Below are 17,167 nucleotides of genomic sequence, written 5' to 3'. Positions count from 1 at the left end.
TAAATTATGCTCACCTGGGTCCGGAAGAGAAGTGGGCAAAGTCTTTGTGGAAAAATGTCTCACCCTCAAAAGTTAAAGTATTTGGTTGGCTGGTCTTCAAGAATAAATTGAATATTCATGACAACTTGCAGAGGAGAAGACCCTATCATTGTTTATCCCCTAGTTGGTGCGTTTGTTGTAAAAATGCAGGGGAATCAACTAGACACGTATTCCAGGAGAAGAAATATATATTAAATTAGCAAAAAATTAGAGAATCCGTTTCACAAGGTCCCATGGTCCTACTGGCTATGGTCTTTACATCAAGAAAAGGCACCTTGACCCCACTAGTCATGGGAAGAAAAATGTTCATAACCCCACTGGCTATGGACATCAAGATGTCTCGGTTTTTGCAAGCTTCAGGGGCCATAATCAGTACTGGAGTTTCAATACTGAGCATAAGGTTTTCATGTTAACATTAATCAACGACGGGGGCTCGGTCAGAATCTGTGAGAGAACAAGATTGACAGGGTATGAGATTATAGTAACTACTGATGCAACAACATGGTTAATAGAAGCAATTGAGAGCTACAAGAGGTCAGCAAGTCACAGAGGCAGAAATTCAAGCGTTCTTTCAGGAATAACTCATTAAGATTGATGGTAGAGTGCTTTAAGAACAGCAGAGGGGAGTTTGTTAAAATATCTACGTTACACAAGAATATGTTAAAATCGGTGATCATTCCAGGAGAGCGACATTCAAAAGGATGGAAGGAAATGCAGGAGTGTTTGAATGGGTTAGTAGGCAGGAGGCAAATCACAAATAAGGAGGTACCTCAAGTGTCAAGAGAAACAAAGACAAGAATCACAAAAGAAAAGAAGGCAGACTCCAAATAGACATGGGCAAGCGTAGTGAAGGCAGCAGCGAATGAGTTTCAGCCGGTTGAAAAGAGAGCCTTTAACAAACAAAAACAAATTTGGGCTAGAGAGGTGAAGAAACGAGCAGGATTAAAGCGGAAAAAGGGAGGTTGGGAGCATTATCCAGCCTTCAATTTTGGGCATCCCAAGATCAATAAAAAATTCCATACTTCTGGCAGCCTTTCTCAGACTACTTGAAAGCAAACACAAATGATAAACAATGGAGCCAAGCTGTACTAGTGCATAGAATGAATAGTTTTGTGCCTTGGGAAGCTATACAGTATGGAATAATCGATGAATTAGGAAAGAAGTACGAGATAAGTGCGTTGTATGATGATAGAGCTGTCTTATGGAGTCATAGTGAGGAGGAAAGGACGAGGCGGGAGAAATTGGGTGCATTAAAATTCACTGCAGTAACCACAGTGAGCCTGGCACCATGGAATCAAGCAAATCAATTAACAAATAAGAGATTGGAATGTCATTATGGGTGGATTGGTGTAGAAGGTATCCCATTGAACATGTGGAATATGAAGGTGTTTAGAAGAATCGGATCTATCTGTGGTGGACTTATTGACGTGGACAAAGATACTGCTGAGATGAATTTCCTCACACACGCTCGATTAAAATTATGTGGTGATGAAAACAGCTTCATTCAGGAGGTTCTATCTCTGCCTTGGAAGGGATTGACGTACACCCTCAAGTGCTTCAAACTCAACAATAGGAGTTATAGATTCCATGGAGTTTGTGAGTCAGTTTGGCTTAGAGATGAAGAAGATGAAACTTTGAGCAAAAATCAGGCCACCGGAGGTGAGGATGATGAACGGAATGGAGGAGAGGAGCAGATTGTTGGCATCCCAAGATGTCCATTGGGCAGTGTTGAAGGACCAATAATCGAGGAGGGCAGGATCTTAGGAAGGATGAAGACTTTTAAGAAGAATTGTGGTTGGGAAGATAGGCAGACTTTTCTAATCGCTGGAACTGAGAAGTACGGAATGGTGGAGTATGTAGTTTGTTTGGAGGGGGTTTATAAAAGATTTTACGACGGCATAATTTTTAGAAACCCTAAAAGCTCTTATTTTGAGGGGTCTAGAGTTTACACGTGTAGGCCCAATGGATGCCAAAGCCTCACTTGGCAGCTGTCTTTTTCGAAAGATATGCAAGCTAAATCTCAATTGAGCCATCTTGAGTGGGCCTTGAATAAGGCTTTAGAAGGAAAACAAATTGGGGTTAGTCGATTGTGCCCTAGTGAAGAGGAACAAGGCCCTTTTTCTTCAATTAAAAATAGTGACAGGCCCATGTCCCATAATGGGGATACTCGGCTGGGCCCTAGTGTAAAGGAAAAAGGCTCACTTTTTTCAAAAACAATTATCTTTAGTGACAGGCCCAATTTCACTATGAAGGCAGCAGACCCAAGGGCTGTACTTTCAGCATGCTTTGACTTGAAAAAAAAGGAGTTTTGCCCAAAAGAAAGAGATGCATTCTCAAGAGCAATTATCCTCTTTTGGTCAGATTTTAATTGGTCAAACAAAGCAAGAAAGAGCTCAGTCCTCATTAAAGAAGCTGGAACTTCAGATCAGGAAGAAGAAGAGAAGACACAAGAAAAGTTGTTTGTACACAAGAAAGAAGAAAGTTTGTTCAAAATAGACTAATATGGGAATAGTAGATACAGTGGACAGCCATCTAGACGAAATAGTTGGCATTGAAGAATATCAGGAAAATGGGTATCATGATGATAGTTCGACTGGAGGCAGCTTAGAGGATGAGGATGAGGATGACCATTCTCTTAAATCATACAAGGAAGAATTAGAAGAAATTCTGCCAGATATGAGACAATTGTGGGTTACAAACGAAGATATGAAGGAGGACGTGGGGGACTTGTCATTACAAGAGGAAGGTCAAGAGGCTGAATTAGATGATCTAGTTCAGGAGAGTGGTTCACATCGAAAAAATGAGATTGCTCAACAACAAGCACAGGATTGGAGTGTTCTTGTGCAATCTCTGAACAATATGGGGATGTCAATGGTACTTAAAAAACCAAGGAGTAAAGAACTAAAAAATTTGACATTCAATGTCAATTATGAAAACAACCGGAAGAAGAATGGGAGCTCAAGTAAGTCTAAATGAAGATAATGACTTAGAATGTGAGGGGAAGCGGGACAATGGAGAAGAGGAGGGCCATTAAGGCAACCATTTGTAAGATTAATCTTGATTTAATTGTTCTTCAAGAAGTTAAAAGGGAGTGTGGATAGAAGGTTCTTAGGAAGTATGTGGAGGTCTAGATATAAGGCGTGGACTCTACTTCCTGCAGTAGGAAGATCAGGTGGGACCCTTATAGCATGGGACATGAGAAATATAAAAGTGTCTGATTCATTAGTGGGAGAGTTTTCAATATCGGTATTGATCGAAGCAAAGATAAAAGTCCGCAGTGGTTCTCAGGGGTGTATGGCCCAAGTAGATATGGGGAGAGATCAGCTTTCTGGGATGAAATAGTGGGGTTAAGTGTAATTTGCGGAGAAAAATGGTGTTTGGGGGTGACTTTAATGTGGTACGGAGAGTACTGGAAAAGCTGAATAGCAGTTCTACTACGAAAAGTATGAAATTTTTGATGATCTAATAAGGGAATTGCGACTAATAGATCCCAAACTGAATAATGGGATGTACACATGGTTAGATTTTAGTCAACAACCCATATGCTGCAGATTGGATAGATTTCTATTCTCTAACAAAATGGAATGAGTTACTCATTTGTTAGACAGGAAGTCCATGTAAGGATTGTATCAGACCACAGCCCGATAGTTTTTGACTCCAATCCGCCACCGTGGGGACCTAGTCCTTTTCGTTTTGACAACTCATGGTTAGAATATAGTTCCTTCAATAAGGAATTTGAAAAATGGTGGAAGAATGCACGAGTAGTAGGATGGCCTGGGTGCAAATTTATGGAAAGATTGAAACAGGTTAAAGGAAAGGTCAAAGAATGGAGTAAGAAGGAATTTGGAAGTAAAAGATTTTTGAAACAAGCATTAGAGGCGAATCTGAGAGCTTGACAGGTTGGAGGAGAGGGGCAACTGGAACTCATAGTTTGTGGAAGAAAGAAGTAGAATAAAAAAAGAATGGCAGCAAATTTCTCTTGAGGAGGAAAGAGGGCTATGGTTGAAATCAAGATGTATATGGGCTAAAGAGGGAGATGCAAACTCAAAGTTCTTCCACAACATCCTAAGCGCTAGAAAAGCTAAGAATTTCATATCTAGGATTGAGAAAGATGATGGATCAATACTGGATAACGAGGATGATATAGTGAGTGAAATCACTAACTTTTATTCCAACCTTTATAAATCCTCCGAAAGAAGCGTCTTAGACATTGAAGGAATTGATTGGAAGACAATACCAGAGTATTTAGCAGAACATCTTGAGAGACCCTTTGTGGAGGAGGAAATTAAACAGGTAGTGTTTGATTGTAATTGGGATAAAGCGCCAGGCCCAGATGGCTTCACAATGGCAGTGTAGCAAGCCAACTGGGAAGTATTGAAGGAAGACTTGATGGAGGTATTCAGAAGGTTCTAAGAAGATGGAATCATCCAAGGAAGTATGAATGAAACATACATATGCCTCATACCCAAAAAGTTAAACAGTTGCAAGATCAAAGATTATAAGCCAATCAGTCTAATTACTAGTCTGTACAAGATTATTTCCAAGGTTCTATCCTACAGGCTGAGGGGGGTTCTCGCTGACACAATAGTAGAAGCTCAGGCTGTTTTTGTAGAAGGTAGGCAAATATTAGACTCGTTTTTGGTAGCTAATGAGGCTGTTGAGGAATACAGAAGTAAAAGAAGTGGACTGGTTTTCAAAATTGACTTTGAGAAAGCTTATGACTATGTCGAGTGGGACTTCCTAGATTTGGTATTAGCAAAAAAGGGCTTCGGACAAAAATGGAGGAGATGGATGAGGGGTTGTTTGTCCTCTGTCTTCATAAACGGGAGACCTATAGGGAAGTTTTTCGCAACCAGGGGTCTTAGTCAGGGTGATCCCCTATCCCCTTTCTTGTTTACTATTGTGGTGGACATTTTAGGAAGAATGGTAGATAGAGCCCGTTGAGTCATCTCTTCTCCACGGATTCCTTATTGGGAGAGAAAAGGTCATAGTAAGTCACCTTCAATTTGCAGATGATACGGTGTTCTATGTGAAAGACGAGTGTTCAATTCAGAAATTGCTAGACATTTTGAAGGTCTTCTATGCTCTATCAGGGATGAAAATTAACTTGCACAAAAGTCAGTTACTTGGGTTGAATATGAACGTGGAGTCGGTTGAATTTTTGGCTTGAAACATGGGATGTGAAGAGGGTCAGTGGCCTCTGAAATGCTTGGGATTACCTTTAGGGGGAAATCCTAAGAAGCAAGCATTCTGGGAACCTGTGGTGGCCAAATGTGCCAACAGGCTTGACGGATGGAAGAGTGCTTATCTGTCTAGAGGGGGGGAGATTGACTCTAATTCAATTTGTTCTTTCGTCTTTATCAACATATTATCTTTCGCTATTTAGAGCGCCCAAAATCATTATAAACACTCTTGAGAAAATAATGAGGGATTTTTTTTGGGAAGGAGGTGAATTGCTGGGCTTAGAACATTTGGTGGCTTGGGAAACGGTGTGTAAACCTAGATTTCAAGATGGACTGGGAATAGGCCATTTGGAGTGGAGAAACAGAGCATTCCTCATGAAATGGTTGTGGAGATTTCCATTAGAAGACAGGTCCTTGTGGCATATAGTGATAAAAAGTAGATATGGGGTTATTGATAATCAATGAGATACCAAAAGAGGGGAAAGATTGTCTTACAAAGTCCCGTGGAAAAGTATTGCGACACTATATGATGATTTTCTAGGTTTGGTACGTTTCAAGGTGGGTAACGGTGAGAGGATCAAATTTTGGGAGGATATATGGGTAGGAGATGCCTTAAAGGACCTATTTCCTGATTTGGCACTTATCTCTAATGCTCATAATAGAAGTATAAAGGAGATAGTGGTCGAGGGTGAAGGATTGTTAGCTTCTAATTGTGGGTGGAATCTCCATTTTAGAAGGAATTTGAGAGATAGGGAGGTGCCAAATTTACTGGAAATGCTCCAGATTCTTGAACAAAAACCAATATTTCGGATGTTTAAGGATTCAAGAATTTGGATTCCAGATTCTAGTGGTAAATTTTCTTGTAAGTCTGCTTTCCATGAATTTGTATCAAATCAATCAACAGTAGAGGAAGGTTGGGCTAAAATAGTGTGAAAAAGTTGTGTTCCATCAAATATCAAGATATTTGGGTGGTTGATAGCTGTGGAAAAGTTGAATGTTCAAGAGACCTTGCAAAAGAGAAGGCCTTTCCAGTCTTTGTCACCGTGTTGGTGTGTTTGCTGCAAGAACAATGGGGAATCTCTCTCCCATCTTTTTTGGGAATGTTCATTTACATCGTCATTATGGAACCGTTTGTTGAGAGAGTTCGGCATCCAGTGGTGTATGCCTTAGAATTGCAAATAGTTGTTGGCTTGCAAGCTTAGAGGAGGCACAAGGATGTCTAGGTTGTGGTCAGCAACAGTTTTAGCTATCCTATGGGCTGTGTGTTAGAAAGGAATGGTCGTATATTTGAAAATATAGAAAACAAAGTAGAAGACTTGTGGGAGAAGATCAAATTTTGGGTTGCATCGTGGGTGTATAAAACTAAAGGTTTTGTTGATTTATCTTTTCAAGATCTCAACAGAGAGGGGCTGTATTTTGTTTTAAGATACTATATTTATGGCTTAGAAATTTCGATGTTTTATTGTATGATTTGTTGCTGTAATCTTTGTGTTACCACGGTTTTCCTCCGCCATAAGTGAGGCTCCCTAATAAATTTGGGAGGAGGTCAGTCTAAGACATTTGACTCTCTTTTTCAAAAAAAAAAAAAAAAAAAAAAACTAGACACTTATTCCTGGAGTGTCATTTTGCTAGGGAGGTGTGGGGTAAGGTCTTGGCTGAGTTTGGTGTCCTTTGGTGCATGCCCTTTACTTGTTCTCAATTGTTTCTAAGTCGTTTAGAGGGAGGCAAAAGGGTGTCTCGATTGTGGCAGAACACCTTGCTAGCAACTTTTTGGGCCTTATGGCTTGAAAGGAATAGTAGAATTTTCAAAGGTGTCTATAACTCAGTTGAGGTTATTTGGGATAAGATTAAGTTTTGGGTTGCAACTTGGGTGTATAGAACCAAGTTTTTTGCTGGGTTTCCTTTTTGGATCTTATTAGAGATTGGGGCAATTTTTGGCTTTAAAGTTGGGGGGTGGGTGTCTGTTGTGGGGTTTTGGTGGCTTGTTTTTTTGTGATTGTTTTGTAACCACGGTATTCCTCTGCCACCAAAAGTGAGGGCTCTCAATAATGTTGAGAGGGGGTCAGTCTCTGACTAAGGCCTCTGTCTCTTTTTCAAAAAAAATTATAATGACATGGTTCTTGTTTCTTTTAGGGATAATTGTGGCATAAGTACCCAATGTTGGGTTTTGTACGCGGCATAGACCCAATATTTATTTTTAGTGGCAAAAGTACTCAAAGTCAGTAAAACTGTAATTCCGTTAGCTTCTTCCGTTAGGTTCCGTTTCGTGATGACTGGACCAACACGTGTCACTTTGTGATTGGTCCAACTCAATAATATATTAGGGATATTTGCGGCATAAGTACCCAATGTTTAAAAATAATTATGATTTGGACCAATAAAAATGTGACACGTGTCTTCCTAACGGAGTCTAACTGAGGAGACTGACGGAGTTATAGTTTTACTAACTTTGGGTACTTTTGCCACTAAAAATAAACATTGGGTCTATGCCGCGTACAAAACCCAAACATTGGGTACTTATGCCACAATGATCCCTTTCTTTTATATATAGTCGTATTCTGTCACTTTTAAATTGGTTTGTCTGCAAGGATCTTCCCGTTGTTTGATTGTCATGAATATTATCTTAATAGTTTTGGAGAAATGACTAATTACCAGTGGCTATTAAATGATCAAATGATACTTATGGGTCACCCTTTAAATCATGTGGATGAGAACTTTGTCATTAAAGCGATATGTCCTTTTGTTAAATGAATTAATGGATTTTTATTTGTTGTTTTATATATATAGCAAGATAAGGTAGGGCCAATTCTAGCTAACATCTTATTATCTTCATTTGATTATATCATATAACCTCTCTCGTCTTGTACTCCAGGGGACCCAATTGTATGATCCAAAGGCTGGTGGGTGGCGAGATCTAGGCATGCTAGATGTTATGCAGGTGAGACCAAAATTCCCTGCTGTTATAGAACTTATTAAGAGTTGACAACGCTACCACCCCTCATCAAGCGTGTAATGTTGTTCTCACATTGTTTCTGTTTCAGATATTTGGACGGGCTGGGAGACCTCAATTCGACAAAAGTGGTGAAGGCATCATAATCACGTTTCATGACAAACTAGCTTATTATCTTCGCTTATTGACATGTCAGCTCCCTATAGAAAGTCAGGTACTTGTGCAGTTTGTGTAGATGAATCTTACATGGGTTGCTGTGAGTTTTCTTAGCTGTCCACATAAGATATGATGGCTACATTGCATTTGTTAGTTATCTTATTCAAGATCTATTTCCCTCTAACATAAACTGAGATAACATTTCAACTTTTTAGTCGAGCTAGGATCCAGGAACAGCTAGCCATGTCAGTTGAGTGACAGGTGGCAGTAAAGGAATGTAGCCTATGATTGGCAAGAATGAGAGTTTTCAGAGTTAAATTTTCTAGCTGATTTGGTGAGGGTGACATGAGGAAGTTTGTTGGTGAATGATGTAATTAAATAATTGGGGGGTGGGGGGACACTATGGGAGAGAGGTAGGCAGAATTTGAGTGACTCTTGTCATTGTACAAGAGGTCAGGCTCTCAAACAACTTGTACTCTTCCAATAGTAATAGATTTCCACCTTCTATACTGTTTCTGTGCTGTGTGTGTGTGTTTTTGTTTGTGCAGGTTTTGCCACATTTTCACTTAGCCTTCGTTATAGTTTAATGTTTGTATAGTCTTGGCAACTCTTTGGGCACTTTAGTTAAACATGAATATGAGGATTTTGAAGATTGTGTTGATAATGTTGTTGGAGTGTGGTAAAGAATTGAAATGTGGGTCTCTTTTTTGGTTTCTACTTTTGAATAGCTTAAAGACTACCATGTTTAATTTCATTTGAGTGGGCCAATTTAATGTTACAATTTTGTATTCTGGGTTCAGTGGTCCTATTCTTGTTTGTTTATTTGATTAATTTTGTAAGCTATAAATCTTTCTCTTTATTTCAATCGTAAAAGTATACAAGAATATATAGAAAAGTCATACAAAATTCCCTAGAATATCTCCTAAAAATAAGGGTCTAAATAATACCTACAACTGTCAGATATACAATATCACAAAAATAAGAAAATAATTCCTAAGAATCAGATATACAACTATATACACGAAATACACAAGCCTAGGTTGATATTCTACACCCCCTCAAGCTAGGCGATATATGTTTTCCAATCCAAGTATAGTACTTAGCTTGGTGAGATTGGGACGAAACAATGCTTTAGTTAGAATGTCTGCTTGTTGTCCAAAAGGAACACAGTTGAAGGTAATAGTCCTGCTTTCAATTTTCTCATTTATGAAGTGTCTATCAATCTCCACATGCTAAGTCCGATCATGGTGAACTGGATTTTTGGCAATTGCAATTGCAGACTGATTGCCACACATGATCTTGGAGGAGTTTGATGTTTCAATCCTTAGTTCGTTCATCAACTGTTGTAACCAAATTCCTTCACAAATGCCTAAGGCTAAAGCACGGAACTCTGCCTCAGCACTGCTACGAACTACCACTAAGAACTACCATTGCTTGTTTCTTGCTACGCCATGTCACTAGATTTCCCCAAACAACTGAGCAATATCCTGAAGTGGATTTTCGGTCATAAGGAGATCCAGCCCAATCAGCGTCTGTATAAACCTCCAAGGTTCGATTGATCGTTTTCTTGAGCATAAGTCCTTTCCTAGGATCCTTCAAGTATCTTAGGATGTGGTAAACTACCACCAAGTGATCCATTGATGGGTTGCTCAGAAACTGACTCACAATGCTGACAACAAAACTTATATCTGGGCATGTATGAGTTAGATATATTAGCTTACCCACCATGCACTAGTACTGTCCCTTATCGAATGCCAATTCATTTGGTCGGGGCATCATTTTAGTATTAGGATCAATAGGAGTTTCAACAGGTTTCACCCAATCATGTCGGTTTCATGCAAGAGATCTAGAACATATTTGCGTTGAGAAACTGATATTCCCTTTCTGCTTCGTGCAACTTTCATTCCAAGAAAATATTTTAGAAACCCCAAGTCTTTGATCTCGAGTTCCTTGGACAATTGACTCTTAAGCCTTATCATTCCTTCTTCATAATTTCTAGTGTGAATTATGTCATCAACGTAGATTATTAAGATTGATTCTCTCGTTTGGGAAGTGTTTCACTGTAGAATTATGAGAATATTGTATATTTACTCCGTATCTTCTTTTAGGGAAATTGAGTAATTAGTGTTTTTATTTAATTTCCTAATATTTGTTGTATCCCTATTTCTTAGGATATTAGTTGTCAGATTTTTGTACAGCTAGCATACACTGTAATCTGCCTATTAATAGGCATTTTTCCTCAATGAAAAATAGACGATTATTCAAAATTCACATGGTATCAAAGCTTAGGCTCTTAACCTGATCCCTAATTTTCTTTTAATCGCATCTGCCCCTATTCCTTTCAATCGCACCAAGTACCATGGCTGCTGAGAAAGAAACCCTCACCTCAGATGCATCATCCTATCCCTCTACCCTCTCTAATCCGAATGCCTCCATTGGTTCTTCATCTCACAACAATGAAGTTGTTTCTCTGGTCACCAGCCACAAGTTCAATGGCCATAATTATCTTCAATGGTCACAATCAGTGATGATGTATATTGGTGGAAAAGGGGAAAAGGAATAGCTCACAGGGGAGATCAAAACTCCACAATCAGATGATCCACAGTATAAAACGTGGAAGACAGATAATCACATGATTAAGTCTTGGCTGGTTAGTTCCATGAATAATGATATAGGAGAAAACTTTCTTTCATATTCAACAGCCAAGGAACTTTGGGATGCTGTCAAAGATTCTTATTCCAGTTCTGATAATACATCAGAATTATTTGAGATTGAAGCTGCTCTTTATGATCTCAGACAAGAAGATACTACTGTTACACAGTATTTCAATACTCTCACTTGGTATTGGCAGCAATTGGACCTGTTTGAGGCCTATTCTTGGAAGTGTACTGATGACAATACTTTATACAAGAGTATTGTAGAGAAAAGGAGAACTTTCAAATTTCTTCATGGCCTCAACATGGAACTTGATGCTGTCAGGAGTAGGACCGTGAGTATCAAGCCTCTTCCTCAAGTCAAAGAGGCATTTTCAGAGGTTCGACATGAAGAAAGCAGAAAGAAAGTCATGATGGGCACTTCTTCTCTTCCATCTGCTCAAGAATCTTCTGCTCTTGCTGCCCGAGGACAACAGAAAGGACGACCGTGGTGTGATCACTGTCGAAAAAATGGGCATTATCGAGAAACATGCTGGAAAATCCATGGGAAGCCAGCTGAATGGAAGCCAAAATCATGGAAGGACAAGGAGAGTCATGGGAATGCTGCTGCCACTTCAAATACTGTTGTTGAAGGTAAAGAGGACAAATCTAATTCATCACCATTTACTAAAGCATAGTTAGAGGCGCTTCAAAAACTCCTAAGTCATGGTGCACCACCGAATCCTACACCTGGTACAAGGTTTTTGGCCATGAAAGGTAACTATTCAGTAGCCTTTACTATCAATAAAAGATCTACTAACCCTTGGATTCTTGATTCTGGAGCATCAGATCATATGACAGGAGATGCAAAGATTCTTTATGATTTTCACTCAAGTCAAAAGCATCATATAGTAAAAATTGCCGATGGCACCTTCTCTAAAGTTGCGGGTTTGGGTTCAACAAAAATAAATCCAAACCTAACTCTCAATTTTGTTCTCTATGTGCCTATATTGGATTGTAATTTACTGTCTATTAGTAAATTTAAGCGTGACCTCAATTGTGTGGCTAAGTTTTACTCAAATCTGTGTGTTTCAGGAATTGGATTCGGGGAAGATGATTGGCAATGCTAAGATGTGTTATGGGCTCTATATCCTACAAGACAACAATTCTTCCGTTGGGACTGCTCAAAAATTCAGTTTGTTTTCTTTAAATAATCGGTCTTTGTCAAATAAAGATAGTGATATTATGTTATGGCACTATCGCTTTGGTCATCCAAATTTTCTCTATTTGTCTAAGGTGTTTCCTTCGTTGTTTTGTAATAAAAATCCGAACTCTTTTTGTTGAGAAATCTGTCAATTTGCAAAACACACTTGAAATAATTATTCTAGAATACCATATAAATCATCCGAACCTTTTTCATTGATACATAGTGATGTGTGGGGTCCTTCCCGTGTTAACACTATAACCGGACAAAAATGGCTTGTATCTTTTATTGATGATCATACTAGAATAACTTGGGTGTTTCTCATGAAAACAAAATCAGAAGTTAGTGAAATATTTAAAAATTTTCATTCCATGATTTAAACTCAATTTCACACAGATTCAAATCCTCAAGACCGATAATGCCAAAGATTTCTTCAATTCTATTCTTGGTCCTTACCTCAAACAACACGGCATCTTACACTTAAGCTCTTGTGTTGATACTCCACAACAAAATGGGGTTGTTGAACGAAAAAATAGACATCTCTTGGAAGTTGCTCGTTCTCTTATGTTTTCTACTCAGGTTCCTAAATATTTCTGGGGTGAATCTGTTCTTACAGCTACCTATCTTATCAACCGGATGCCTTCTAGAGTACTCAACTTCAAAATTCCGTGTCAAACAGTCATGCTGTCATTCCCTCATACAAGGTTCATTAATCTTCTTGATCCTAAAATTTTTGGCTGCATTGCCTTTGTTCATATTCATTCTCAAAATCGTACTAAGTTAGATCCCAAATCTATTAAGTGTATTTTCATTGGTTATTCCTCTCATCAAAAGGGTTATAAATGTTATTCTCCTATAACTCGAAAAATATATTACTATATGGATGTCACTTTTTTTGAAAATCATGCTTATTACAAATCTGAGATTTAGGGGGAGAATACAAGGGAATCTCATCTTTGGGACATTATTTCGAGTATCAATGATACTTCTTCCACATCTCCCAATGTTCATCATGAGAATCCTTCATCTTCAACTCCCAATGATCATCACGAGGATCCTTCAACTTCTCAAATTATAGAGAATCCTCTAAATTCATCTATGACTCTTGCTCCTCATCAAGAACCAGAAAACAAAGATCCTATTGTCTATACGAGAAGAAAGAAATCTGGTAAAGATATAGAGCATACAACACATCTGAAGGACCACCATGATTCAGAACCAAATCCTCACTCTCCAGAAAATCATTCAGGTTTAAGTAATTCTAACCATGATAAAATTGCTCATTTAAATGATAATTTAGATCTGCCTATTGCTTTAAGAAAGGGAGTTTGTGCATGTACAAATCATCCCATTGGCAATTTTGTGTCCTATAAGATGTTGTCACCATCCTATCAGGCGTTTGTTTCTACTATTGATAACATACCGATTCCTCACACCATTCAAGAGGCACTGGCGGATCCTCGATGGAGAAAAGCTGTAGAAAATGAGATTCATGCCTTGGTAAAAAACAACACTTGGACAATCACAAATCTACCACTTGGGAGATCTGTGGGTTGCAAATGGGTCTTTACTATTAAATACAAAGTAGATGGTAGCATTGAGAGATTTAAAGCTCGACTTGTTGCTAAAGGCTTTACACAGTCTTACGGAATCGACTATCAAGAAACTTTTGCCCCAGTCGCCAAACTAAATACCGTTCGTGTTTTGTTATCTCTTGCTGCAAACAAGGATTGGCTGCTACATCAACTGGATGTGAAAAATGCGTTCCTGAATGGTGACCTTGAAGAAGTTTATAAGGACATTCCACCAGGATTTGAGAACTCGTGAAACAAGGACAAAGTTTGTAAACTCAAGAAATCTCTATATGGTCTTAAATAGTCTCTACGGGCGTGGTTCGATAGATTTACTAAGTCAATTATTCAGAATGGGTATACTCAATGTCAGGCAGATCACACTCTGTTCGTCAGATTCTCTTCAGATAAAAGGATATCTATCTTAATTGTCTATGTGGATGACATAATACTGACAGGGTATTACAAGGAGGAGATGGAAAGATTGAAAGATTTCTTATCTAGGGAATTCGAGATTAAAGATCTCGGGACTCTTAGATATTTTCTTGGCATGGAAATTGCTCGTTCACGGCATGGCATCTTTGTTTCTCAACGTAAGTATGTTTTAGACTTGTTAAAAGAAATAGGGATGCTCGGATGCAAACTAGCCTCAACTCCAATAGACTCCAGCAAGAAAGTTGGATCAAAAGTTGATAAGACACCAGTGGACAAGGGGAGATATCATGTAACGACCCAACTTATTCTAGACTTTGGACCATTAATAACTACTATACACAGACACTAATCTTAAGAAAACATACATATGAAATAACCATAACTTTATTATAAACTGTAAAGCAAATGTTAAATACATGAAAATTCATTTAGGATATGGGATCCCATTGTTTTAAAAATATTAAAATAATCATAACTTTAAATTTTAAAATTCGTTACAAAACAAAGTGCGGAAAATACATGTAAAGCATAATTTTAAATGACTAGAAACAACTTCATTCTCGAATCGTTCACGCAGTCCACCGATTCCATTCTCCCTCAATACACATTCCCAAACTGCTAAGAACCTTTCCGCCGCCATAACTATTTTCCTACACATATAAAACATAAAGAAATGAGCCTAATGCCCAGCATGGAAAATCTACTACAAGCATGAAACATAATCATACACATAAACTATGAACATATATCATACACTATAACACATATCATAATTCTAACCCATGTACATGGTAACTATTGGGGTTTGCTAACTAAGCAACTATAAGCCTCAAACTACAATGAGGTTTGCTAGTTAAGCAACTATAAGCCCCAAAAACATAAAAATGTTGGGGTTTGCTATATAACAACTATAAGCCCAAAACATAAAAGTGTTAGAGTTTGTTATATAACAACTATAAGCCCCAAAAACATACTATAGCATAATCGTAACATATGGAAGCTGTTACTAGAATTTTAAGGTACCTCAAGATGAATCTTGGGAAAGGTCTTCTATTCAAGAGAAGTGATAGCAGAGAGATCAAAGTCTACACTGATGCAGACTGGGCAGGAGATATAACGGATAGGAGTACTTCAGGATATTGCTCTTATGTTTCGGGTAATCTAGTAACTTGGAGACGTAAGAAACAATCCGTGGTTTCCAAAAGTTCAGCAGAAGCAGAACTTAGAGCTCTAGCTCTAGCTGTCTGTGAAGGGATTTGGCTGAAAAGATTACTGAGTGAACTAAGACTCTTTATAGGAGAATCTATAGAAATGTTTTGTGATAATCAAGCTACCATTAGCATTGCTAAAAATCCGGTTCATTATGACAGGACAAAACATATTGAGATAGATCGACACTTTATTACTAAGAAGATTGAAAATGCCACAATTCAAACTATCTATACTCTATCAAGACTCCAAATAGCTGACATTCTCACCAAAGCTCTTCAAAGGACTACTTTCGATGAATTAATGTGCAAGCTGGGAATGTTTGATATACATAACCCAGCTTGAGGGGGAGTGTAGAATTATGAGAATATTGTATATTTACTCCGTATCTTCTTTTAGGGAAATTGAGTAATAAGTGTTTTTATTTTATTTACTAATATTTGTTGTATCCCTATTTTTTAGGATATTAGTTGTCAGATTTTTGTACAGCTAGCACACACTATATTCTGCCTATTAATAAGCATTTTTCCTCTCAATGAAAAATATACGATTATTCAAAATTCACATTCACAAATAAGGTATGTTCTGCCAATGCCTAGAAGTATCCATCTTATTTAAGAACCTTGATGAATTTGTCAAACCATGGTCTAGGAGACTGTTTAAGTCCATATAATGCCTTTCCCAGCTTTCAGACTTTTCCCTATGTCTCCTTTGTCTCAAAGCCAGAAGGTACATCCATATAGACTTTCTCAATTATATCTCTATTCAAGAAAGCATTCTTGACATCAAGTTGGAATAGTGACCAATCATTATTAGCTGTAATGGTAAACAAGACACTAACTATATTAAGCTTTGCCACAAGAGCAAAAGTTTCTTGATAATCAATCCCATATGACTAAGTGAACCTTTTTGCCACTAGCCGAGCTTTGTCTCTTTCTATACTCCCATTTGCTTTCTGTTTGACCGAGAATATCTATTTATAGCCTATTGTTTTCTTCTCAGAATGAAGTTCTGTCAATACCCTAGTACCATTCTTTTTAAGTGCCGTATACTCTTCAAATGTAGCCTTGCCCCATTTTGAAACCTGTAGAGCCTCGTACACCGAATTGGGAATTGTGATTCTGTCTAGAGATGTCTCAAAAGGCTGAAATGTTGGTGATAGATTTACGTAAGAGATGTGATTGTGAAAGGGATGCTAGGTACATGATCAAACACCTTTTCTCTCTGCAATAGGAAAGTCCAACCTTGGGTCATAATCTGAATTTAATTGAGTACCAGAATTTGATTGTTCTTGTAGTTCTTCAGGCTTGACTTGACTTAGAAGAGGCTCGACTTTGCTGATTTTTGTACAAGAAGATTAGAATTGTTCCGTCTACCATAAACTTTACGGCAACATCAGGAAGATGAAGATGTTTGGGATAGGGTATGGGAGATTTGTTAAGGATAGATTTTCTGGTGAGGAAGGGGATGTATGTTGGAGGAAATTTGAACCTAGACTTGAAACTGGAATCAAGATTGGAGTATTAGATGGAGAAGATAGAGGAGAGGAAAGTTGTGATGGTTGTTCAAGAAGTGAAGACCAATCCCAATTCTGTGATTCATTTGTGTTCTTCCCCAGAATTATAGAATTGATGTAGAAGGGGCTTTGTTCAAAGAAAGTAACATCCATGGTGTGTTATAAGTTCCGAGCAATGGAAGAGAAACATTTGTAGCCTTTCTGATTGGTGGAATACTCAAGAAATATGCATTTTAGCGCACGAGCATCAAATTTACCACGTAATGGAGAA

At 38.2% G+C, this 17,167-nt stretch overlaps 1 protein-coding gene across 5 annotated transcripts in view; it reads left to right on the top strand.

Annotated features, from left to right (window-relative positions):
- Window positions 1-17,167, top strand: part of LOC133830675 (DExH-box ATP-dependent RNA helicase DExH14) — a 108,431-nt gene that overhangs the window by 26,801 nt on the left and 64,463 nt on the right. For all 5 annotated transcript variants that reach the window (XM_062260701.1, XM_062260703.1, XM_062260702.1 and 2 more), the window contains 2 exons: window positions 8,095-8,160; window positions 8,264-8,386. In XM_062260701.1, coding sequence (XP_062116685.1) covers window positions 8,095-8,160; window positions 8,264-8,386 — 189 coding nt within the window. The remainder of the gene's footprint in view (window positions 1-8,094; window positions 8,161-8,263; window positions 8,387-17,167) is intronic.

The sequence above is a fragment of the Humulus lupulus genome, chromosome 4, assembly GCF_963169125.1.
Source record: "Humulus lupulus chromosome 4, drHumLupu1.1, whole genome shotgun sequence".
NCBI lineage: Eukaryota > Viridiplantae > Streptophyta > Magnoliopsida > Rosales > Cannabaceae > Humulus > Humulus lupulus.
Note: the sequence above shows the minus strand (reverse complement) of the source record. Positions and strands in the feature narration are given on the sequence as shown.